At 34.5% G+C, this 27,834-nt stretch overlaps 1 protein-coding gene across 1 annotated transcript in view; it reads left to right on the forward strand.

Moving 5' to 3' along the window:
• Positions 1–27,834, forward strand: part of ANO4 (anoctamin 4) — an 87,051-nt gene that overhangs the window by 45,431 nt on the left and 13,786 nt on the right. The window contains exons 8-21 of the mRNA XM_087934657.1: positions 1,877–1,977; positions 5,462–5,506; positions 8,086–8,217; positions 10,240–10,346; positions 11,085–11,140; positions 12,807–12,928; positions 14,839–14,973; positions 16,759–16,855; positions 17,799–17,859; positions 20,115–20,197; positions 21,588–21,728; positions 23,538–23,702; positions 24,281–24,317; positions 25,978–26,089. Of these exons, the coding sequence (XP_087790783.1) occupies positions 1,877–1,977; positions 5,462–5,506; positions 8,086–8,217; positions 10,240–10,346; positions 11,085–11,140; positions 12,807–12,928; positions 14,839–14,973; positions 16,759–16,855; positions 17,799–17,859; positions 20,115–20,197; positions 21,588–21,728; positions 23,538–23,702; positions 24,281–24,317; positions 25,978–26,089 (1,394 nt within the window). The remainder of the gene's footprint in view (positions 1–1,876; positions 1,978–5,461; positions 5,507–8,085; positions 8,218–10,239; positions 10,347–11,084; positions 11,141–12,806; positions 12,929–14,838; positions 14,974–16,758; positions 16,856–17,798; positions 17,860–20,114; positions 20,198–21,587; positions 21,729–23,537; positions 23,703–24,280; positions 24,318–25,977; positions 26,090–27,834) is intronic.

Here is a 27,834-nt window from a genome sequence, read left to right on the forward strand (position 1 = left end):
TGGATTGAAGTTTCCTTATTGTTATGGGTAATCTGTTTTGTTTGTTTGTTTTGGGAGTTGTTATTGGTACATGTAGTTTGATGACTCTTTTGACTTCAAGTAAAAATATGTTGTAATGGTCTTCAACAGTATTGCATCCAGTGAATAGAGATTGCCAATCAAGGGATGTAAGATCATTGTCTATACAATTATAGTTGCCTTTTTTAAAGTTATAATTGGGGTTTACGTCATTGTGATGATTTTTGTGTGGGCGTATGTTGAGACAAGAGTCAATCATATTGTGGTCACTGTTGGAAAGGGGTTCTTTAGTTTGTATTCCATAAATTAAATTCAAACTATTGCAGAAGATGAGATCAAGGCAGTTGTTAAGTCTAGCATTGTTGCTTACCAGTTGTTCCAGTCCCAGATTTGTAACAGCATTGTAGAAGGTTGCATGTATGGGTTCAGTTGTACATTTGTTTAGGGTCCAGTTAGTATGAGGTAGATTGAAGTCACCAAGAAAGATAAAAGCGTGTGGGCAGGATGTTGCCCATGTTAGTAGTGAATTTAGCTTGTTTACATGTTCAATGTCATAATCAGGTGCTCTGTAACATAGTAAGAATCGAAATGTGATATTTAAGGATAGATGATGGTCTCAGGAAGAGCAAGCTCCTGGGTAACTTGGATGTTTTTTAGATGTAAGGACTTTTTATAGAAGATAGCAACACCGTCTCCTCTACGAATGTCACAATCTGATCGGTAAACATGATAGTCTCTTACTGTGGTAATAGAGTCAGGGAGAGATGCATTGAGCCATGTTTCACAGACAAATATGAAGTCGAATTTAGCCATATTTAGTAAGAGGAGAAATTCAGGTATTTTATTCACAAGGCTTCTTGTATTGAGAAGCTTGCATTTAAGGCCAGCAGTAGTTGGAATTGAGGTAGTTAGGTGTAATATGCACTTTATACTGAATCAAGGTACACTAACTTGATGGTTTTGTGTTTTGCTTTGTAAAAATTTTGTGTGAGGCTTATGGCTATTAATGAATATTCCTATAACTGGATGATAACTAGATAATTCAATAGTAAATCTGATCAGTTGAAAAGCAATTATAATTTTGATCAGTTTTTCTTGTTCCAGTTGACTTGGAGCAAATGCAAAGGAAGTTAGTATGCCTAAGAGTTAATGGACTCGATGCTTTATGAAGCACCTTTATGAAACTTCCATCACAAACATATGTAATATGTAATAATTTCAGTAGTGTTCTGCAATCAAGCTATGAAAGAATTGTGAATTCACAAGTTGGAAACCACAAAAACATTTGTACTATGCTAAAACTGATTTACAAGCATCATCACAAACTCTCCAGTATTCTACAACTTGCAACTCTAACCTTGCAGAAAGGCAGTTCTGAATGGGATTTTCATATATTTCATTAATGAGTCTGTGAATGAAACACATGAAACAGATTCGCCTTGGGTCTGAAATGACAATTCATATTTTGTGGCCTTCTACACTCTTAACTACCTAACCATTTATATTAAGAAAATATTTGAGAGTAATTTTTAAAATATTCTGTGATTTTTAAGCTATATATCAATTTTTTTCATTCAGTTTATTTTGAGAATATTTACTTTCAAAATATCCTGTTTAATTTTTAGGGTCATATTCCTATTTTCTAAATGGTTTATACACTAAAACAAACCTTTTCCTTGTTCAGACCTTTCCTTGTGCTTGGGAATAATTCATCCTATTAGTAACAACTAAATGGTATTACCCATCAGAAAAAAGCATCAGAAGAAGAAGGAGATTCCCAAGGTTTGCAGAGGTTTTAAATGAAAATTAACAATTTTTACATGTAGGGATTTAATTTATTATCTTTTATCTGTTGCAGTCATCTTTATCAAACAGTGATATCATCTTTGTGAAGTTCCATGCCCCTTGGGAAGTCCTGGGAAAATTTGCAGAACTTATGAATGTAAGAATGCCTTTCAGGTAGGTTTAATTACAATCATGGAGAATTTAACATGAACATGAAGTTGAAGTGATTATGATTCAGTTGAAATAATTATAGTTCTGCTGCAATTTTGATCCAATTGGTTTTGACTTTGACTCAATATGATATATTCTGCAGTGCCGCTAGTTTCATGGAGCATTCTGCGCTTTAGCCCTCTCATTATTAGAGCCCAAATCATGCCCTGCTGTTTTTTAAAGGGACCTCTGAAAAATCAGTGAAAGGAAACAAACTTCCAAGTGCCTGTCTGTCAGAACCATCTGGCATATTTAATGGCTATGATGAGCTATGATGTAACTTGCGTTATTAGAAACAAAGTTCACCTAAACATTCAAGAATTCAGATGGGAGGAATTAAATATTTATTGCTTATTGAAGAAGAATTGTTGAAATGTGATGTGATAATAATACTCAATTAACAATATATCATTATGACAATTTTGATATATTTAACTATATTTTTTCTAAAATTGAATATATTACAAGAATTGTAATTGACTAAAATTGATTCCTATATTGTTAGAAGTGTGGTATTGCAAGATACATTTGGCATATGTTACATTAGCATAAAGCAGTTAATAGTGACATAACGTAACACATAACTTAGTTCATCTGTCACCTCTATAGATTTATATGTTCTAAAAGACATTTGTTTAATTTAAATTTTACAAAGGGTACTCTACATAAACAAAAATTAAATTCTTACTATGTAAATTTTTCAGTTGAATTTTGTTCTAAATAGGTATTAATATGCAGAGCTAATTTCAAAGGCACGATTTTTTAAAATTTTAATTCCCTTCTGTAAACATACAATGTTGGAATTAAAACTGTAATGATTTCATCATTGACTGAATTTTCACTGTAAGCTGTACACTTAATTCTAAAAAAGTTTGGATAATAAAGTGTGTGTGTCTATAAGTTTAATGCTGACCAAAATGCTTTATAGCTAGCATTCTGTTTCCAGCATTATTTAACAAAAAGGGAAATGATTTGAAAAGAATGATGAATATGTTTTGGAAAATTTATGAAAAAAATATGAAGGTGAAGTCTATTTTCTACTGCTTTTTCTCTTGATAATTCAGTTGCTGAATGATGGTGCATATATTCATGAATATGGGCATATACGGTCCCTATGGGACACTAAGTTCCCTTGGTTTAGTTCTACCAAGTTCCCCAAATGATAAGATCTTTATGATACAACACTAGATTAGAAAAGCCAGGTAATGTGTTGAAATTGAACAGGCCCAACAAATATGAGACACCTCTACAAAATCTTGTTCTCCAATTGGTTTTGTTCTGCATAATTGTTCTCCTGCGTAGGACCTACTGAAATAGCTATCATCTCATATTGTAGCGAATTTCATAAATGAATTGGGCATTGGTAGAAGTTACCCTGAACACCCTTTTTATCTATGCTGCGAGAGAGCCCAGGATGGGCTGACTCCTTCCTATGACGTCATTTAACTGAGTCTGTACTAAGATATAAAAGCCAGCCCCCGGAAGAGACCCCAGCTTTGGCGAAGATACTTGACAGACTGAAAGGTGTCTCTGAAAGCACAAATGAATACAGAAATATGACTTACCCTGTCTGGACAAATCAAGGGAGGGACTGGGCTCTCTCGCAGCAAAGATAGAAAGGGCGTTCAGGGTAACTTCTACCAACACCCATTCTCCTCCATGCTGCATCGAGAGCCCAGGATGGGACATACCAAAGCTTGCATGTCCACGGGTGGGTCCTCATCCGGCTCATCACACTGACTGTTGAACCACTCGTTGAAGCACCTGTCTGCCGAAGGCTGCAGTTGCCGAGGCAAAGGCATCCAGATGGTAGTATCTGATGAAAGGAGATGGAGATGTCCACGTGGCTGCACAACAGATCTGCCCCAAGGGTGCTTGGGTCGCCCAGGCAGCCGAAGTGGCCGTGTTTCTGGTAGAGTGCACTGTCAGACCTCGAGGAACCGGAAGGGCTGCAGCTTTGTAGGTCTGCTCAATGCAAGATCTGACCCACCTGCTAATAGTAGAAGAGGCCTTGTGCCCCAAGTGAGAAGGGAAAAGGAAACAAAATGGCTTCAGATTAAATTCAGTACATTAAATTTCATCTCAATTTTCTTAACAATACTTCCCTTAAAGCAGCGAGGCAATTTTTTAAAGCTTAAGATCTATTGTTAATATAGTGGGACCACTACCAATTTTATAGCTCTGTTTTTATTTTTAATTAAATCTTAATTGAGCAGAATTCCATATCACCTGAAATAAAAAAACTGTATTGCCCCACTGTAGATCTCTAACTCCAGTAGTTTTAAAACTATTACTAGTAATAATGCAAGAGACACAACTTGTATGAGATATAGATAGCTGGTGGTTCATAACAGAAAATGTTTGTAAATGACTTTTTTTCCTGAGTGATTTTTCCACTGGACTTTATTCTTATTTTTAATAAATGTATCAATACACTCTGTCATCATCTTTCAACTCTAACTCCAAAATGCATCCATGGCAACAAACATTTACCCACTTGATAGGACAAACCTGTCTCTCTGCAAGGCAATTAATCAAAATTAAGTGTTGGCCTAGAATAAATTAAAGCACAATGAGCAAACCAGACAGCAATTTGGGGTTGAAGGAAGCAGGCAACACGACTTTGAAAGGGAGCAAAAAGATATGCCCAGGGGTTGCATTGCGGGGAGTAGGGGGAGAGGGGAGAGTACAAAGCAATGTCCTTGATTTCTGCCCTCAATATGGTTGCTGGCCATATGGTCACTGGGCAAGGTGGCAGTGTAAATAAGCCCCTACTATATTGCTTTTTGCTCTTGATTGAGTTAACTTAAGCCCATTGTTATTTTCTCTTCAGAACAAAAAAATGCTAATGCTAGTTTGAATTAGTAACATTGTCCCATGATCTCTTACATCACATTCCTAATGGAGGATGCAAAAGTCATTCTACTTAATATAATCTCATACTCACATCACAAATATAGGAAATATAAAAATTGGTAGGGAGAACAATATTAAATGCCTCAATATCATACTATTGTGCATGAATGTAATCTTTTCAAAACTGCATCACTGGCACCAACGTCACCTGATTATGTATTGCATGTATAACTATAACAATTTTATTTTATATTCTCACGTTTAAAGCATTTTATTATCAACATAACAGCTTAGCATTTTATTCCATTTCAGGTTTTCCATGATTCATTGAACAAAAAATGCTTCAAGGTGCATGACTTAATTGGAAAAAAAGAAAGTAATGATCATGCATGCATGTATATACACATACAGAAAAAGTGAGAAAGAGAGGTTAAGGATGTTTTTGATGATTCTAATTGTTAATCCCTTTTTAGTTTCTTCTTCCACCTCTTACAGGATTCTATCTTCAATCTCCTTTCCTTCCTTGCTAGTTCATACTGTAACTGATGATCGGTTTTCTTCTCGACTGGCTTCATTTTTGCTGTTGTTCCAGGAGAAAAATCTATTACCTGCATCGACGCTACAAGATCCTGAACAAGTTAGTGGGTTTTGTTTTATCTTTTGGGAATTCAGTTTAATCAAAAAGTTAAATCATAGAAGAAAAATCTAAACTGGGTTTTAAGCAAACCACAGGTTGTTAAGCAGTCACGTGCTTGTTAGGCAAACCTATTTTCCCTCATTAACTTTGCTTGTTGGAACCCAGTTGGGAAAGCCACAAATAGTGATCACATGACCCCAGGAAACTGCAATTGTTATAAATACATGCTGGCTGCCATGCCCCGAAATTGTAATCATATGACTGCGGGAATGCCATCATAAGTGCAAGGAGTGGTCATAAGTCACTTTTTCAATGCCATCATAACTTCGAACAGTTGGTAAATAAATGGTCATAAGGCAAGGGCGATCTGTAATTTTTGTATCCTGCTTTTCCAAAATCCAACTTTCACTTAAATGGTTTGTCACAGGGAATACAGTTGCTTGCACTGCTCAGATCTTTATAGGAAGAGAGTAGGTTTAGGAGTTACTTGCTTTTTCTTCCACCTGGTTCCTAAGATAAAATGGAGATGCTTTCCACATTTAGCAAAAAAAACCCTCCCATCATGCATCTTAAATGTGTTATTTTGTTCCTTTCCCTAAGAAGCCAAGGTTTTATGATTAAAAGCATAATAGATAAAAGTATAACATTTTGAAAGAAACAAATAAACTGTTAAAGAATTGTACCTCATAGAGTCTCTGAATATATGATCAGCCCAAACAAGACACATACTTGGTTGTAAAATAAATTATGATGAACGTAAATATATTTCACAGATTATTCTCCAAATGTTAATTTGAAATATTCTACCAAAGGATGATAAATAAGAATAAAGATAGGACATTTCAGCTAGGAATAGATATTCAGACAATCACAAGAGTGTTCTAGATTTTGTTGTTTTTTACCTTTAACCAGATTATATGCCACTGATATTAATGCCATTATTTTTCAGTACAATGTAACAAGAAAACAAAACCAAATATTAACATTAACATAATATGGTTATTCATTTTCTATAGTCATTCTTCTCAACCAAGTGACTCTGGGTGGCTTATAGTTCTAAAACAATAAATATTTAAAAATAAAAATGTAAAAACAACCCAAAACTAAATATATGACAGCTGCGATAATTAATCAATTAACAGTAAAGCCAAGAAATGGGGCCTTTAACATATTCAGAGCCCTAGACCATGGTTACAGAGTCAAGTTTATAAAGCCTTACAGAAGGCCAACAGGGCTGGGGCCATTCTAATTTCCAAAAGGAGAATATTTGATTAAGCAGGGTCTACAAAAGAAAATGCCTGTCTTCTGATCCCTGTCAACCAACACTCTGGTGGGATCTTCTGGACCAAATTGAATGGGTAGAGATTCTTGGAAAAAGTCTCAGGTAATCCGATCCCAAGCCATGTAGTTCATGTTGCCTAGGTATGCTATTTGTACAGTTGCAAACTTGATTGAACAATACAGTATATAAATGACTGACTACTCTTCTAGTAACTGTTTTGCTTTTATTAAAAACAAACTCAGAATTTTGGGAGTGGGAATGGAAAACCTGTGTGCATGACATCTTCTAACAGTTGATACATAAAACTCAGCATTTGGTGTCTATCTGTATGTTGATACATCCAGGAAGTTTTCTTGGTAGTGATTTGGGATTGTTTTCTTCCACATTTTTCCTTCCTAGACTAGCCTATTATTCTCAATTTCTTATTCAAATACTTACCATACATTATCCTGATTAGCTTTTCATAATCACCTAGCTGGACCAAAACAAGTACTATTGAAACAAACTAAGATAGCAGTGCTTTTTAAAAAGCTTTCTTTGTGACACATGATTAGGGAGAAAATGGCAGCAAAATAATTTTCCTAAAGTTCTGCTGCCAGAACCTTTCATAATGATTCTAGGAAGCTTTTATTGTATTTTATGCAGTTTTTCAGATAAGATTTCATTTTTAATCAGAGTTAAACCTTTGGAAAATGAAATTGCTAATAAATGGTCTGTACTGAAATCTTGTGCTAAAAATTAATGGAGAAAGCATCCTGAAATTATTGCCATAGCGCAGGGCTGTCAAACTTGCAGCCCACAGGCTGGATGCATCACATGCTGGCCACACCCCCACCCAGTTTAGCGAAGGGGAAAAAAGTTCCGATATGTCATGTAACGCTGCCATGATGAGGCAAGTTTTGACATCCCTGCCATAGCATCTTATTTGCTACAAGCTCTTGCTACCTTTTTGAACTGAGACAGTTAAGAGGAAGAAAAATCTAAATGCTTCATTCCTTTGCTTTTTCTTTTCAAAATCTTTGTCAAAGCAAAGGTGTGATTCTAAGAGATGTATCTGAAAAATCCTCCATGAAACAAGCTAGATTTACAGTTATTTTATATATAGATTGTATACACACGCAGGTACAGTCCGTTTAGTCATGTCAGAGTTAATTGCCCAGGGTTAATTGTGATTAATGTCTGAAAAAATATTGCATTTAATATCCCTTGCATCCATAATGTTTATGTATAGAAAGTGCTTATTTCCACTTAAATGTATTGGTATCATTAGGTTTGCCTTTCCTTTCATCTCCTGCAGAATTGAGAAGCAATTAAGCAGGTTTCGAGGATGGTTACCTAGAAAGCCAATGAGTCTGGACAAGGAAAGGCTGCCAGATTTGGAAGAAAATGACTGCTACACGGCTCCATTCAGTCAACAAAGGATTCATCAGTGAGTTTTATTAAAAAAAGACAAATGTGAAGGGGGAAATATTTATATTTACGTGAAAAATGGGATATAATGCTTGAGAATTTTTCAAATGCTGAATTCTGAATCCTCCTTAACATATACTAAAAAAAGTCCACTCATCTTTTACCATCTAAGTATTTTCTGGGTGCATAATAGCTAAATGAAAACACTAGGCTAGCAATGTATTTAGTTCTGTTTTTTCATTACTCTTTGATCCAACTTCTCCATATAAAATATACCCTATGCAGCATATTATATAACATCAATACACGAATTATGAAGTAAAGACCAAAACATCAAAACAAAAAGCTGAAATAGCTGATCTACTTAAATGCTTATAATTTTCTGCATATAGTTCATAATTCAAATCTATATTTTACAAAGCACCTTATATAAAAAATTAACAGCAATAACAAATGCATTTATGGATTTCCATTATATCTGTCAAAGAAACAAATAGCTTTCTGACATAAAGAGGTCCTTAACTTGATCAAAATAGATATCTTATTCCATTTTATAAAAACATTTACTTTTCTATCTCCTCTAAAAATAAAAAGTTGGAGAATTAGTGTATAGTACAGTGGTTGGGATTTCAGTCTAGGCCTATAGAGATCAAGGATCAAGTTTACCATCAGCCTCAGAAACTCACATTTGTCCAGAGTTGACATCATTATTATTTTACCAATATTTAGAATGTACATAAATGGAAAATGAAAAAAAATAGTGCATGAATTAATTGTAGCAAATAAATATTGTTTGAAAGAAAATAGATGTTTTAATATGAAAAATAAATTTTGAATTATCTTATCTTTGGAAATTTCATGTTGAATTCTACACTAACCATTACTACCACAATAGGAAAAGAAAATGAAAACCTAGTTAAACACCTTTCTGGTCCGTACAGTACATGGGTGATATTTTTGAAACTGGCTATTTTTATTTGATATAATGCCCTATATATCTTAGTGTTCTGAAAGAATTATAGCGAAGTAAAACAGGTTCAATCTATCTTTGCATGTCTTGCAGTAAATACAAATGTGTTGCCTAAATGTTCTTACAGGAAATCAGTACATTTGACCCAAATCTGTGGTTTTTAGTCTAGAACATTTCCAACCTAGATAAATAAAAATTAATTAATTGACTGATTTATTGCCGGCTGCAGTCAAATCTATTCTTTATATGACTGTCTGCTGCATATCTGTTCTGCTTTTTTATGTCACATTGAGAGCACTTTCAAATATCCAAACAACCACTATCTAGTCTACCATATAACAAATGAAAATATAGTATTTCTAGTATTCAATATTTTTAAAAAGGAGTGTGTCCAAAAAAGTGAATAAATTGACGTTTTGTAATCCCAAATTACATTATCCAGTTTGCCTCCTATAATTCGTCTTACGCTAGGCATTTCAGTTGTTTCCATGTCTTGCAGGTACATTTGGTTATATACTAACTGGAGTGAGGGCTCGATGATTCTGAAATGTTTCTGATCCAAGCATTTTGAATTTGAAGGCAAAAAGGTATTTCAGCATATGTAGGATACAATTTCTTAAAGCAGTTGCAGCTTTTCCTGTATTTTGGAACACCTTTTTGTCTTTGTCTAAGCACAGCCTTAATGTTGACTTGTCATATCTGGTAAGGAATCACATGATACTTTTTCATTTAGGTTTGATACTGATTTAAGATTCAGTAGCCAATTTGGTTAGCATAGAATTGGCTAGAGAACTCACCATTTGCTTCATCACAAAAAAAAAATTGGTATGATCCTTCCTTTCATTTTACAAAGACACTGAAGCTGATTCACTTGTTTGTGACTATATATCTTACAAGCTCTAATAAACAATAGCTTTTATTTACAATATTTTTAAATATTGATCAGAACTTTTATAGAATTCATTTATTTATATTTTTATGTTTTACTGTTGGTATCTCAGAAACATTTGTGAGACTTTTTCATTTGTCAGAAACAATAATTGCATTTTCTTGCTTGTATTTTCAAAACAGCTTTATCATTCACAATAAGGATACATTTTTTAACAATGCTATAAGAAGTAGAATTGTTCATCATATTTTACAAAGAGTGAAATATGAAGAAGGAAAAAATAAAATTGGTAAGCATGGGATTTCTGCATATCTTACTCCATTTCAGTCTTTCCTATTACATAGAATAGAGTTAAGAGAAGCTGCACTACAGGTAGTCTTTAACTTACAACAGTTCATTGACTGTTCAAAGTTACAACAGCACTGAAAAAAGTGACTTATGACTGTTTTTCACAGTTGCAACCTTTGTAGCATCTCCATGATTATTAATCAAAATTCAGATGCTTAGCAGCTGGTTCATATTTATGACCATTGCTATGTCCCAAGGTCATGTGATCCCATTTTGCAACCTTCTGACAAGCAAAATCAATGGGGAAGCCAGATTCATTTAACAACCTAGTTACTATTTTATCAATTGCAGTGATTCACTTAACAACTGTGGCCAAAATGGTCATAAAATCAGGCAAAACTCATTTAACAAATGTCTTACTTAACAGATATTGTGGTTGTAAGTTGAAGACTACCGATACTAGTATATTTCTTGATAAAATTATTAGCTACCAAAATTGTTCCTTTTTGTACCTTTTAATTCAATAATAACTTTAAGAAAAATTACTAAAATGTGTGTGTACCATTTGTAAGTTGTATCTTCTCATGCTTACACCTGGTGCCCACTCTTTGAATACACAGTCATATTAGATTGATTTATTGATTCAATTTAAGCACATTGACTCTAGATTAATACAGGATGCAATATATTATTTTCATTCCAGCTTTTTCTGTTATATGTTACATATTTCTATTTCTAGGTCTCAATCGGTTGCTTACTAATGGTTCGTATGAAGCGGCATTTCCTCTTCATGAGGTATTCCTTTTTATTTTTTTAAACCAAATTACTTCCCACTATTATTGTTGGTTCATTAAATCTGATTTTCACTATATTAAGGGGAGAACCCATTTAGGTCACTTTATTTGGCAAATGAAACAAAATGCAATTTCAGATTCTTTTTTAGAAAGATATGCCTTTGAATTCACAACAAATAATGACCAAAAAAGTCAAAGGCAAAGTAATTTAAAGGTTTGAGGTATAAATTCATATTTAAGAAAATATATCTGAAGATGATGTTCATAAAATGTGACTTACAGCTTTTTAAGTCAAAAACAATGAATGATAGAATGAAAGGATATAAATTCAGGACCCTCTGGACATTTCAGGAGAATGGTGTTATGTCCAAGTAACAGAATGACTACATTGTAAGGGACCCTGGAGTTTTAGTTCAACTCCCTGCTCAGGCAGGAACCCTATATCATTTCAGACAAATGGTTGTCCAATTTCTTCTTAAAAATTTCCAGTGTTGGAGCATTCACAACTTCAGGAAGCAAATTGTTTCACATGTTCCTTTTGTTCCCACATGAATGAGAACCTTTATAATCAAATCATGAATTTACCAATATATATACCTCATGTGCTTTTTCTCCTGATGAAATTAAAGTCATATGAATAGGTTATTCTGATGCTTGCCTAACTGACATTACAGAAGAAATAAATCCAGCAAGTACAAAATTTATAATCAATAACAACAATTAACAACTAAATATACAATAATTCCCAATCATCATGCCTTTCACATTTTTGTCTAGGATAGGTATAACTTTGGACAAGCGAGACAGCTGTTCTATGTGAACCTAGCTTAATTTTGTATACAGGTAGTCCTCAACTTACAGTAGTTCATTTTGTGACTGTTCAAAATTACAACACTAGTGAACAAAACGACACCTCCATGTCATGTGATCAAAATTTAGAAGCTTATCAACTGACTCATATTTATGATGGTTGCAGTGTCCCAGATTATGTGATCACCTTTTGTGATTTTCTGACAAGCAAATCAGTGAGGAAGCCAGGTTCACTTAACAACTATGTTAATAACTTAACAACTGTTAACAGCTGTGGCAAGAAAGGTCATAAAATGGGGCAAAGTTCTCTTAACAAATGTCTCTTAGCAACATAAATTTTGGGTTCAATTGTGGTCATAAGTCGAAGACTTACCTGTAATTGTTGGACAAAATTACATATTTTAAGAGAAATGGACATTTAGGAAAAGGTTTCTACACATATGTAATAACTAGTATTTTCTCTTTTTGTTTAAATTTATATGTATAGCTTTACTACAAAATACCAAATTGAGTATGGACACTGCACTTATTTTTACACTGAGTAAAGATCTGGAACTAAAAAGACCTCCATTCTTATAAAACAAACTTCAAAAATTATGATTGCTTCTTTGAAATATGTGGTCTACTCAAGTATGAACTCCACTGTGTTCAGTAAGATTTATTCTCAGAAAATTTTATACAGATGTATAGCTTCAGTCTTAAGTTTCTGAGATGGTCTAGATCATAAACTAATCATAATTTCAATGATAACAGTGAAAGGTTAAATCTATATTTATGAATTTAATACTCTAAAATATTATTCATGGATATTTATGAATATCTATAAACTAATTATTCTTTATTTTCTTGTATCTTAGGGTAGTTACAAAAGTAAAAATTCCATACGAAGTCATGGAGCAGAAAACCACAGGCATCTACTTTATGAATGCTGGGCCTCATGGAGAGCTTGGTATAAATACCAACCTTTGGATCTTATACGGTAATTTTTTAAAAATCTATTTGTATTGGGAATGTATAGGTAACTTAAAATACCTGAAATATATTTTGGGGTCTTATTTGAGGCAATTCATAATATGTATTTGAAATTCTCAATAACTCTTGTGAGTGCCAGGAGACTAACCTGCTGTCATGTCCCTGGTGGAGACTGACTCTGAGGGAGAGGAGGAACAGCCAACAGGGAGTGGAAGTGTGGTTGCGGAGGTTGTGGAGGAGGCTGAGGAAGGGCAGAGGCCGGCTGGACCCAGGCCCATCCCCTCTCCATCCTAGAGCACACAGGGAGGAGAGGATAAGGGAGAGACATGGTCTATTTGGGAGGAGAGGGTCTTGATCCTCTTCATCGGCTGCAGCTGTGACAACTGGATAAGAGGACAGACATGCGTACGGGCGAATGCTGGAAACAAAGCGTGGAAATATCTCTAGTTTATTGTTCCTCTCTGAGTTTGGCATCCTTCCCAGTGTGTGTTCTGATATCTGTGGACGTCTTCAAGCCTTTATCTTGCCTGGTTTGTGTTGTTTTTTTACTCTTTATCATTTAAATGCCATTTCCTCCTTCTTGTAACTGCTTGTGTGGGAAATTTTGTCTCCAGTGAAGGATATTTGGAGCTTGGAATCAAAGGGGCTTCTCCAGATTTTTGTGACTGTGTTTATTTTGTATCCCACCCTTGGTCATCATACCTGCCCTGTTACTTTTTCACTGACAAACTGAAAAATATGTCCTATTGCTGCTTTCTCTGGGAATGAAACAAGTGTTATATCTGCATATTAATATATCAAAATGGTGTAATATGTCATTACACATTTTTCTGATTTATCAAAGTGATAGCTAAGATGGTAAACTCCATTTAGGAAGGCCTCCTCTGACAGATGTTGTTCTTGTGAAAACTGTGGCACTAAGAGAGGAATATGAAAAATTATTCCCAAAAGCCTTTAGCACCTACTATATTAGTGCAATGAAAAATTTCAAACAGTTTAAAATGGGTTTACAGCAGAAGCACAGAAACCAATGCAAGTTCAATTAAATATACAGAAGATATATTTATATGGAGTGGATATCTTTTTCCTGCCTTTTGGAGGAAATTCTACTTGTTTCCCTTTGTACATTTATTTCTAACTAGTTAAAATGATCTTTCTACTGCTAAATAATTCTACCAGGGCTAACAAAGTGGGGAAAAAAAGCCCAAGGACACTTTGCCCATGTATAGTGCATCCAGCTGTGCAGAGGCTTATCTGAGGATTCTCAAGGTTTCTAACTCTAGGATCTAGTTAAATTTCTGAAATCACATGCCATAAAATGGCAAATTCTGACAATGGCAAATAGTAGAATTTAATAACACTATAAAATCAATTAGGAACAATATCGAGATTGAAAGGGGCTTCTATACCCATATAAATCATATATGACCAATTTTGCTATGTAAATTAGTTCTAATTGGGTGAAAAACTGAGAAGCAGTATTGCCAAAACTCATGGAAATTGAAATTATCTCATGAAACTAATTGTTCTTTGTTTTTAATACTTTTGGGCATAGAATAGCAAAACTCAATCTGTCAAAATTAATAGCAAACATCTCTAACAAGGTTAAATGAATGAAGAGGCAGGGCTATTAGTCTAATTATGTATAAGGAATGATCTGAATATTCTTTCACTAGTGATAATCAGTTTGTGAAACAAGTGGTAATATGATATTCAATATTGCTTATCTGCACTGATAATGCAACTGCATCAATAAAACTTTTTTTTTTAAAAAATAAGGATGAAAAGATGTGGACATGTGATTTTATTCAAATATGGGAAGTCCATACATTTCTGAATCATTTTATATTAAGAACCACTAATAAATTCTACTTCAAAAATGTTAATAAAATTATTTGCTTTTGTGTTTTTGAACAGAAGGTATTTTGGTGAAAAAATTGGGTTATATTTTGCCTGGTTAGGCTGGTATACAGGAATGCTCTTTCCAGCTGCCTTCATTGGACTGTTTGTCTTTTTATATGGAGTAGCCACACTGAACTACTGCCAAGTCAGGTGAAGTCAATATGCTTATCTCTAAAATAATTATATTAATTGTTACTTTAAAAAAATTAAATTATTATATTATGTCTAATTTTTTGACACAGAAGATGGTAGAGAATGTGCTTATGAGCAGTCAGGAGGGTGGTAGCATTGCTAAAGGTCTTCACATTCTGAGATACGTTTATTTTTCTCTTTGTATGATTTCTTTTAATAACCTATATGTACCTAACTTCCCCTTTCTAACCTATTATATATATTGCTGCAATATTGCTCCTGCAATATAGAAATTTCTCTTTTTTCTTGCTACACAAATGAACCCTAAATTACTTTCAATGGGCAACCATATAGTACTTTGCATCTGCTGATAAACCTTGCTATCTTTATATCAGAAAAATCATATCATTTGTTTAACAGGTCAAAATCTAATCCAATACTATACAATAATCACTGAATCATTCTGTCATTCAAGCACTGTTTTATTGCAAATGAAGGTAGATATATATATGTCCCAGGGTAATGTTACAGGATCCAATCTGAGTCAGTCACTGGGACCATCGGTTTTGTCTTCTGAGCTTTTGGACTTGTGCTGGAGCTCAGCTTCAGAAAACTTATCTCTCTAAATCAAACTAGAGAGGAGTTTTCTGAAGATGGGCTCCAGCATGAATCCGAAAGCTTGGAAGACAAAACTTCTGGCCCCAGTGACCAGCCCAGATAAGATACCGATTTATTGATTTAAGTTCATGAGTTTGATCATAGATTCCGTATGCTCTTTTAAAAAAAACCACACAGCTATTTCGGTTCCAACTTTTAAATAACTTAATATGTTTAAGAAAATTAATCAGATTTTTCTCTCTCCTTCTCTGCTCATATCTTACTCTCCGTCTATGTCCTTTATCCTACTTCTATCTTCCCATACTCTCTATCATTTCCTCAGGTGCTTTAATTGATTTAGGTTGTTCCTTTATCAGCCAAAATGATTATCAGTCAAAATGGGGCAAATATTTTCCAGAATATTCTGCAAATATTCTGTAAATAGTTAATTCCTTGACAGTCAGCAATAAAAATGCATTACATAGTATAGATCGATTTGTTTGTTTCATTGTCTTGATTTATTTATTCTATATGCAGGGTTGTTGTTTTTTGTAAAATAAGGATTTTGTCTCACTCTGACTTGTAAAGATGTATATCTTTGTTACAAAGTATGATCTTCCAAAGTGCCATTTGTACTGGGACGAAACACTAAAGGTTATTATATAGGTTAATGTAGTCTAAATGTTCTAAATAACAAAACAGTTAATCATCTCAGGAGAATAATTATAATTTCAATGAAATGCACAAAAAAGGTCTAAAGAATGGCCAGAAAGCAAAATCTAACATCAGTGCTTCTTATCACAGCACAGAAGGCAGGAAATTTAGAGGTACAACAAGAACACATACCCAGAAAATGTTCCTCCCCTTATTCCTATCTGCAGCATAAGGAAACATCTCAGGGTTCTACAAAATAAATATATATTTAAGGAAACTGAGGAAACAGTGTCAAGTTATGTGTAACATCTGTACAAATCGGAATTGGTATATAAATGTGGAGAAAAATTGTACACATATTTAATTTAATGTCCTGAACTATTGATTGATATGTCTTTAAATTAATTTTAAGCCCAAAAGAAAACATTTCATTGGTGCAGTTATTACACCTTTCTTTACAACTCCACTAGTGTCTAAATAATGGGAGGGTATTGTTTTTAAGTAAAATAGTTAGAGCTTGGGCTTATAATCATTATCTCTTCTCTTGTGCAGTAAAGAAATTTGCCAGGCTACAGAGATTATTATGTGCCCAATTTGTGATAAATACTGTCCCTTCATGAGGTTGTCAGATAGCTGCATTTATGCCAAGGTACAAAAAATGCTGGGTTTTTTTGTCTACCAATACGTGTATGTATGTATGCGTGCATTCATGCATGTATGTATGTATGTATGTATATATGTATAAAATGGTATGTAAATAAATAAAGACATTGCATTTAAAAATGCTAGATATTTAAGTCTGTGGAGTTGAATGCAACACCTTCAAAGATCTTGCTTCTTAAGTATTAAAGTATTAAGCATACTTAGTTTTTTAAAAAGGATTTGCTGATAGATAAATACAATAAGTGAGGAACAAGGAGAGAACAGCAAGTTTTTAATGTCTATCAGTCACTATATTATATTAAAGGTTATATAAAATTATTACTGTTTTATATCGCCTTTATTATTGAAAGTCATGAGCCTTTTCACGGGGATAGGGATTCTGTTTATGTTTTTACTTGTGAAGGCAATTGTTGAACAGGGACTAAGAGTTGTGCTAAGCTTAAGAAATAATTAAGAAATAAACACTTTGCATTTGGCCCTCGATCCTGAGAAAGATGCAGCTGCTTTAAAGAGTTTCAGACAGGTGCTACATTTGAGCCATCATGTGCTATGAAGCCCATTTTTAACTGCATTGTTCTACAAAATATCCTTGATTTAATATTATAAGCAAAGATCCTCTACTGTGTTCCCATGAGAACCTCACAAGTAGAATCTAGTGAAAACATTTTAGAACTATGAAAAATTATATAACAATTCCTTCCAATAAAATAACATTTAGCTTTAAATTTCAGTAAGCTTACAATAAATCTTTGTAACCATTTGAATTGTCTGGATCTCCTGATTTTCCTGGCGCTAGACAGAAAACTTTTTAAAAATTCCTAAGAATAGGTAGAAATAAAAAAAATTAGACTATGTGTAGTTTACAAATCACAAACCAATGTGAATTAAGAAAAATTAAATGAATTTAAGTTAAAATTATTTTTCTCCAGGTAACACATCTTTTTGACAATGGAGCAACTGTTTTTTTTGCTGTTTTCATGGCAGTCTGGGGTAAGTGATGATAAAGGAATAATATCAATGTAATCATGTTTAAAATAACTAAATGGAGGATGTGCTTAACTTCAGCAGTTCAATGATATGAAATTATTCATATTAATACTTCTACTCCTCTGTTCTGTCCTTTAAAAGTCAACACTTCTATTTTTATCTGCTCTCATCTTTGCAAACTTAATAGGAAAGTATAGGACAGTAAGACATTTATCTTATCTTATTTTTAAAAAGAAATTAAAACAAAAGTGTTTCCCACAGGGAGGCTTCCTTAAAATTAATTCCAAAATCTTATTTCAAACTTTTCCATACCCTTAGTTTGTCTGTAGCTTTCTAAAAATCAAAGATTTAATTGCCCTTTTACTGTTTATTCCATGAAAAAAAAGTCCTTAAATTTGTATTTAAAACTTCATTTGCTATTTGGATTGAAGGAAACTTCCCTGGTTTCCTCAAATTCAAACATTCAAGCACCCCTAATAACTGAAAAACAGTTAATACGCAATTTCCAAAAGCGATTAAAAAAGGAAGTATGCAAATCTAGTAAATTTTCAGAGGCATTGACCACTGTTTAAACAAGATGGTTTTTGCTCATCTCCCAGGGCTCTAAACCTACCAGAGACTACTTTCTTGCAGTCTCCTCAGAAAAGAAAGTGTCTGGAGCACTTGTAGGTGATCTCAAGTTCCCTTAAAACATAAATAAGCTTGTATAAAACATAAATAAGCTTGTATAAACATAAATAAGCTTGTTAAAAACATAAATAAGCTTGTATAAAATCCAGAACTTTGTGGTCCAGTTAAAAAATGGGGGTGGGTGGGAGCAGGATGGGGGTGGAGGTGGTATCTATTGTTAATTGATCAACCACCTCCACTGTGATATTCCCCCATTGGAGCTCCAAGCCAACTTGCAGAGCCAGGTCTTTAAACTCTTCAGGAGGATCAGGGTTGATCACACAGATCTACGCAGAACTGTTCTACTCACTGGTTCTTCATTTCACTATGATCATTAGCTTTTCATGGAGCTGTCTTTGGTTCACCATTTCTTCCACTGAACTTAGTATAGCACAGCAAGATAAATGTAGCTTTCTTTTGTTATTAAGGGACATAATTGAATTATCCCAGATAATTAAACTAGAGATCAGAAATATATGGATTTTTTGATTGTATTCTAAAGCAGATTGGCAGCAATGAACAGAATGCATAAACTGTCATTCTCCACCTAAATTATTGCAATAACGACATATGTTAGAAATATGTTTCCAAAATAGATTTACTGGCATTGAAAATGAAAACACTTTCGATTGACACATTAGAAAAAGTTTTAAACAAAGCACCATATATTAAGAGGAAGCATGAATAGCAATCTATAGGATTTTTCTTCTTCTTCCCTCTTCTCATACATTTAGGCGCAAAACAAAATTAACAACACAGACTAATACGTGGAAACATGTTATACCAACACTGACCAAATTTAGACTGATTTGTATATTTCAATTTATATATTCCTTCTATTAAATACAATAGAATTTCATGCTTTATTTTTAGGATCCTTTCAACTTGAGTCTCTGCTACAGAATTCTAGATCACACTATAGGATCAAATTATATACAGTATTCCATAAACATTTTTTTCCATTCTTTTCAACCGAACAAAACATTGAGAGAAGGTGGCATTGAGAGGAAGGTGGTTAGAATATACGTAGTATTGCAGGCTAATTCTGTTGACTGCCAGCAGTTCAATACTCATCAGCTCAAGGTTGACTCAGCCTTCCATCCTTCCAAAGTTGGTAAAATGAGGACCCATATTGTTGAGGGGCAATATGCTGACTGCGAACCGCTTAGAAAGGGCTGTAAAGCACTGTAAAGTGGTATATAAGTAAGTGCTATTGCTATTGCAATTATATGAAGGGGTTCAGTACTGTATTTGTCTGTCTATAGGTCTGTGCTATTGGCAGAATAACACTCTGAACAGCACCAAATTTTGTGTGAATAGTAGCCAGAAAAAAATTAAAAAGACTGAAAATGGGCCAGCTTGATTCTTACCTAGATCTGGTCAGGACTGCAGAGAAAAAATAATCAGAAAAATGCAGACGTTTTCTTCATGAAGATATTTCCTTTCTGAAATATGAAGGGTTATCACCACTAGCTATGTCTACAGAGTAAATTAGATGAAATACCTTCATACGTTGTTTATTTCCTACATTTCCAAGAATAAATATTCTTCATTAGAAATATATTTTTCCTTCTATTTTTCTGCCGTAGCCACTGTTTTTTTGGAATTTTGGAAAAGAAGACGAGCAGTAATTGCTTATGACTGGGACTTAATTGACTGGGAAGAAGAGGAGGTCTGTATGGATAATATGTCAAATTTTAACTAATATTAATGTACTATTAACAGACTGGGTTATAATATAAACAGAAAATACTGGAGATGATTGCCTATCACACAGAGTTTAGTTTGTTTCCTTGTATCTCTTTTAGCTGTTCTAGTCTATGTCATTTTAGCTGAATCACTGTCTTGCAGAAGACACAAATTAGCCAACAGTCTGACCAATGTGGAACAGTGAACAGAAAATGATGGTGATTGGTTTTTTTTCTTTAAAAAAGGCCAAGCAATGTTAAGGAATCTTATATCCATTTCTTGCAGAGAAGAAACATATAACAGTTTCGTCATCAACTATTCTATAGTTCTAATTTGGAGAAAACATTGGGGCTGGGCATAGGCCTTTTCCTTAGCTCCTTTCATGATAGCTTTAGCACTTTGGTCCATTAATTACTAACATCTATTCTCAATTCTCAAAAATGAATTGATTCAATATTGTGGCAAAACATAATTTTAGTTGCAAATATGAATATAACAGAGTAGTTTCTCTTACTGGCAGCAAATCACGCATTTTTCCAAGAAAATAAGGACCTAATAATACAATGCCTCAGTTGTTGGTTCTTTGATAAATGAAGGGATGTGAAAAATTAAATTATGTGTTCTTTTGGTATAATAAGCATTTATAAAACCCTTCAATGTAAGAACCAGGTCAGCACTCTGCTTGTAGCAGTAATTGCCGATATGTTAATTTGCCTAGAGGCAATACCAAATATCAGTGTTATCTTAGGGCTTAGGCCATCTAAGGTAACTGCCATTACAGAATCAAGCAAAGCACCACCTCAGAATCAGCTCCCATAATAAGCGCAGCTTTTGAGTAAAATAGGTCTCAGATGCCAATGAAAGAAGTGAGTGCAATTAATGAATTAATGGCCAAAAGTAGCAGTACGGCCAAGATGTTTATCTTAGATCAAGTAGGCCAGACAATTGAAGACAGTTCATAAAGGGTCTTTTTGTGATTTTTGGTTCTCTGATGCTGCCCCAGCCACATTAATTCTTTGGCATTGCTGCAAAATACTTAGTTAAAATATTATAATTAACTTTCTATTGTTATGTTTTTATAGTGAAAGGCAACAAGAGAGAGGAAACAGTCATTTTCCTGAACTTTGAAGAACTTTCCTGAACCATACTGTCAAAAACTAAATAATCCTTTAACTTTGTAAAGATATTCCTACCTCTCTCTGAAGGATTACAATAGTATTTTATTAGTTTCTTAGCAATTTTTTTCAATTAACATCTTGGTCTACTGGCTTGGCTGAATATAATGTATTAATAAAAGCTTCATAAAATTACTAAAAGCATAAGCTCTCTACACAATTATATCTAATTCTTTTTAAATATTCTGTATTCTTTAGGAAGAAATACGCCCCCAGTTTGAAGCCAAGTACTCCAAGAAAGAGAGAATGAATCCTATATCTGGAAAACCAGAGCCTTATCAAGCATTTGCAGATAAATGCAGCAGAATGATTGTTTCTGCATCTGGAATATTTTTTATGGTTTGAAAATTTTAATTCATTGTTTTTCCTGAAAACTAGATTTTTTTTAAATATCAGCAAAATGGAGAGCATATATATTTTAAAGTATATGCTAAAGCATTAAGCCATCTTGACTTTTTTAGTTTTGTTTTCCTATTTTAAAATCATTTGTGTCACAGAGTTATCTTATGTTCTAAAAATATAAAGGAATGTAATATTCAGTAATATTCTCATTGAAACATTTACTTGCTATCATATTTAATAAAAATGAAATCCATGAGTGATTTTTATAGTATTCTAATTATTGTTGCTTGACTCCCATTGTGGCTGGGAGGCCCTGTGCTTGGAGCTGGGTAGGGAATGTAGATTTTTAGGAGTCTTTGTTTTTCTGCTTTTAATCCCATCAGCTTCAGCCTTTTGTGAGAGCTGTAGCTGAAAGCATTTTGTTTATGAATGGAGCTGTCTGGCTTTCTGTAAATGTATAATGAATAGAATGGAATGCTCCAGTTTTCTCAATAGATGCAAAAGTATCTCATTCATAAAACTTAACTGTTGGAGGGACTGCCTGGAGTGTTTTCCTGGTAATGGAGAGAAGTGTATGATTTGTTCCTAGGAAAGCCTCCTTTCCTAGGGGAGTGAGGTGTTGTGCTGATTCCCTAAAGCAGAGGTTGCCAACCAGTGTCTGCAACAGGGATGATACCAGCGACAGATGGACTGATGCATGCGGGGAGGGAGGGTGGCGTGTAGGAATCGCGGCATCGGAACCCTTCCCCTGTGTTCCTGGCCTGCAACGAGGTGGGGGGAAAGGAATTTCAGAACTGGTGTTACCTCCTGTCTCCGCATTGAGGAGGCCAAACAGCTGCCAGCGATGCCATCAGGTGAAGATGTTCTGAGGGGGAGGCTCAACTCCTCCCATCAGAAGCCGCAAAGCACTCGCTGCCCCTTTGGCACCTGCCAAACCTCCTTCTACTGTGCTTCTCTTCCTTGTCACCAGAAGTGCTCACAAGCAGGAAGGAGGAGGCTTGGTGGCTGCCAAAGGGGCGGTGAGCTCTGTGGCTCCTGAGGTGAGGGGTCGAGCCTCCCCCTCACAACATCTTCATCTGAGGGCATCGCTGGCAGCCGCTCGGCCTCCTCGATGCGCTGAGGCAGGAGGCAACACCAGTACTGAGGTTCCTTTGCCCCAGAACCTGCTGAATACCCCCTCTGGTGAGATTACTCCAGGAATTGTATATCCATATTTACGGTAATGGTCATTACTTCCTTTCTCAATTCTCATCTGAGATTTGGCATGTTTTTTTGTTATTGCGGATCAGTGTTAATTTACCTTTCTGAGAGGAACAGTTCATTATAATAGGTTCTGTTCTTATAATGAAATCTCAGTTCAGTAGAGCAATTAAGCAAATTTCTTTCTCTTTTAATCAGAGCAGCAATTAACAAACTATTAGTTTAATTGCTTCTCTGAATCTCAGCCTAACTGAATCATTCAGAGAAAACTGTGAGCCCTTGGATATGATGCAAGGTTAAGTAATTTCACTGAGAAGCGAAAACTCACAGAACACAAAGTCCTCCAAGCATGAAATTTTATCTTCAGAAAATTAAATTGCATAATTGACACTGTTAGTCTGACACTTCGGTCCTTGAACATTATTTCTTGCCATGACACTAGTAATAGGAAGAGATCACATTAAAATGAGTAAGGAAATCTGTGACAAATCCCAACACATGTCCCATTTAAGAAAACTTACTTGGATTTATTATTCAATTTTTAAGAGCTACCGTACTGATGGTAAGCTATAAGCTGTATGTTCTTTCTATCGCCCCTTTTTCTAGATCTGTGTGGTGATCGCTGCTGTCTTTGGGATTGTTATTTATCGTGTTGTGACTGTCAGTACTTTTGCTGCCTTTAAATGGGCTTTAATCAAGAATAACTCTCAGGTTGCAACAACTGGGACTGCAGTATGCATCAACTTTTGCATCATTATGCTGCTGAATGTTGTAAGGAAGCTTTTTCACACCTTGATTAATTTCAGTCTGTGTTTAGGTTGTTTCTTAGTTGTACTCAGACTTCTGTAATAAGGAATAGCCTCATCAAAACTATAGAACAACTTGTGGTAGTTTAGCCATATTTTTGGATGAAATCATTGTTTCTTCTCAGACCAAGGCCATACAAATATTTGAGCAGGAATAAATTGCCCTTCTTTTCTATTCCTGCTCTTCCTCCAATGATTAGAGTTTTAACTTTAAAAGAAAGTGCATATTTGTAATTATAATAAATACAAAACATAAATAATTCAAGTCTCAAATATACCTTTCTCAAAGTACTGTCTCAGTTGATTCGAAATATAGATTTGTATATGCAAAGCAAAATTGAATATCCAAACTCAGTGGGATTCAAAATGCTCTAACTCTGTAGGCATTTTTAAAAGAAAAGTCAGTAAGGTTTTGCCTCTATAAGCTGTCATAATCACCGCTAGAATAGAGAAACAAGGAATAAAGATAATAAGCACATAATGTTCATCAAATCTGATTTATATATTTCATTAAAATTATATGCTGTTTTTCATTTTTTGCAGTTGCATGAAAAGGTTGCTCTTTTTCTGACAAATTTAGGTAAGTAATGAAAATGAAGTAATATGTTTATGGTCATCATGCACCTTCATTTCCTGCATAAATGGGGCTAATGGAATCCTGTATTATTTGTTTCTCTGTGTCACTGTATATATGTATGAGTATGTGTTTATGTTTGCATAAAATCGACTTACTTTTCTATAAGCCAGTTTCCCCATTTATTCAATCTTCCATTCTACAGAGCAAGGATGCAAAGAACAATTCCTTGTATAATAGACTATAATATAATATAATAGTAAGCAAAAGAGGTAACTAGTTGAACCCCTATGTGGTACAGTTTCATATGTATTAACATTTTTGCAGAAAAACTCTACTCACATGATTAGAATGGATTGTAACTTACGTTACTTGTTCTAAAGAACATAACATAGACTCAGGGCTAGTTCTAAACTTGCACAAACTATTTAAAGAGCCATCAGTGTGAGACAGACTTTGTAAAAATCTGGAGTTTTTGCTATGTCAAAAAGAAGTCTTTGATTCCAGATTGAAATTTCCCTTTCACTACATTAAACAATACGTGTGCTGCTTTATTTCTCAGAGTTTGCTAACCAAGTATGTATGTGGCATGCCTTGCCTAACTAACCAACTAAGTGCTTGAATTTTTCAGCTAGCATCTTTAAGATGTTTTAGTGTTGTTTTTTCAGGCAGTATTAATATGCAGTGGAAGGAAAGTTCCTTCAAACTAATTCCATTTGAAACCTATCGTCCAGCATTTTAGAACGTGTTCTGTCAGACTTTGGTCCAAGTCCAAAGGATACCATGTGGGACCAAACATTCTTTCTGTAAAACAGTATTTATTTGTTAGAACTTCGTTATAAGTCATTGAGTAGAATGTTTATAACCTTAGTAGTTTTGCAAATGAAGATAAATCTACATGTCCCAGGATAACATTATAGGATGCAATCAGATTTACCACCAACTTATCAGGTACATAGGAGCCAAGGGACACAAGGAAGCAAAAATCAATGACTTAATAGCTAGCTATCAACCCTAATTAACAACTTAAAGCTACACCCCTATCTGAGTTAGTCAATGAGACCGAAGCTTCTGGGCTTGTGCTGCAGCCCATCATCATTGGGGAACTTCTCTCTCTCTCCAGAGTACCAACACCTGGCTATTCTATGTATTTGGGTCCTAAATACAATAGAGCTGCTGAGAGACATGAGTCAATCCATACACATCCCGTTTGATGTCCTTTCAGTAATGTGCATGTTTGGCACTTTTAAAGGCCTGGAATAGTTCCAGGTCCAGATATCTCTCTGTTCAGTTACAAGCATCTTGAACTGGAAAACTGAAAGCAAGAAGCTTTCTCTATAGAGAGCAGGCAGAACCTGCAAGTTCCTGCTGTCTGCCTGCACTAGGTATACTACATATCCTGCAGTGTTTCTCAACCATGGCAACGTTAAGATATGTGAGTTTAATACTAAGAATTCCCCAGCCAGCCTTTCTGGCTGGAGAATTCTGGAAGTTGAAGTTCACACATCTTAACATTGCCAAGGATGAAAAATAGTGCCTCAGAAACCAGGACTTTCCCCGAATATGGGCTGCATTAGGACATTTGTAGACTTGTAGGGTGCATGCAGTTTCCCCAAATCCAGCATTCAAATTTCAATAAAGATGTCCTTTTTTTTTTCCATTACAGAGCAGCCTCGTACTGAATCTGAGTGGGAAAACAGCTTTACTTTGAAAATGTTTCTTTTTCAGTTTGTCAATCTGAACAGTTCTACCTTTTATATAGCATTCTTCCTTGGAAGGTAAGATTAATTAATATGTCCCTCAGAGTTCCTAAATGTAGATTAATTGTGATCATGAAAGGCACATTTAGGAAATAACATTGTCTAATACGTTCTGTATTTTTATTGGTAATACCGCTTACATTAGAACATGCTATTTCCTTGCGGTTAAGCAATGTTACAGCAAGTGCAGAAAAACAGTAAGAAAGGGTAATGAAAGGTAGAAGATAGTGGAAATATTCCCATCTCCATACACTATATTTCTCCATAAATTTTATCTTTCTTTCACTATGTCATACATTAACTCATACAAGCCTTTGGTTATTTAAATTTCACAGCTTAATTCCATCCAAACCCACTTTGTCTATCTTCTTCTTACTATCAACCCATTCAATCTTCTTTGTATGATTTAATAATTCATTCTCTATATAAAACCAAGCCCTTTCAACACATTTCTTTTGTACTGTATCCATAAAAATGTTAAACAAGTAAAGAAATATTATCTTACTCTCATAATTAAGCATTTCAATTATTCCCATGCATACTTTACTTCCATCACATCTTCCATTACACTGCTGAACCACAGTGAGATGAGCAGCAAATAAATTTAATAAGTAAATAAATAAATCACATACCATTTTGTATTCCATAATATCACCCTTTTTCAGTATTCAGTCCCCATTCATTCTTGACACTATCTATTTCAAATTTACCACATATTTCTTGATTAAATTTTCCCACAGCATTGATCTTCCTTTTAAATTTCTCCTTATACAGCTTTCTTGTAATGAAGTGGAAGAAAGTATATTATAAACAGCTATTTTTGCTTCTTTTAATCAATGTAAATTCCTTGCATACATATTATGTATCTCCATCATTTGCAAAATCTATATCTCTCCATCAATTTTTTCCCATCTTTAATAAATACTAAGGAATCTAAAATGCCTCGGGTCATCATTTCAGAGATATTTCCTTACCAGATTCCTCAGTGCCTTTAACAATGGCACAGCTTATAATGCACTGCCTTCAATGGAAAAGTTGGGATACATTCATGTATATAGTATATACTTTCATGTATATAGCCCATCAAACTTCAGTTAGCACAAGGAATCTTTTATGACATTTTCTATTACGTCATAACTGTTTTAAGGTAGTTTTATGTCATAATGCATTTTATAAAATTTACCAAATTTTAATTCTACATGAATCATGGGTCCCAGATTTTGGACTCATTCTATAAGTCCATTTGAGGTTTATACCCGACTACGCTCTATAACACTTTCCCATGGTACCCACCTCCCTACAGTCAGTACCACACCTGCCTGCCTCCCCACTCATGCACGTCTGTAGTGCCTGCCTCTGATATTCTCCCACACTCTGTAGTGCTCTCCCAAAGCACCCTCCCACTTGACCTTAACTCTCACCTGCCATACTGCTTGTCTTATTTCCCATCTTACCACATGACAGTCTGTGCTTAATGAACCATGTGGTTCTTGAGTTATGGCAACAACTAAGATTGCAAGGACTGTGATTGCTACATAATGTGCTCATGTGATATTACCCTTTACAATTGCATCACTTAATGATGGTAATTCCAGTCCCAACTGCCATCATAACCCAAGAGCTACCTATATTTGAGACAATATGTCACAAGCACAACTAAAGCCCAGTTTTATTCCAAGTGTGCTATTCTACACAAGATAAGATCTCTACCGGTAGTTTAAATGCTATATTGCAAACTAACTCCACAAATAGTGCAGTGTATT

The sequence above is a fragment of the Pseudonaja textilis genome, chromosome 5 (assembly GCF_049901715.1).
Source record: "Pseudonaja textilis isolate UNSWEBS1 chromosome 5, rPseTex1.2, whole genome shotgun sequence".
In the NCBI taxonomy this organism is placed as follows: Eukaryota; Metazoa; Chordata; class Lepidosauria; order Squamata; family Elapidae; genus Pseudonaja; species Pseudonaja textilis.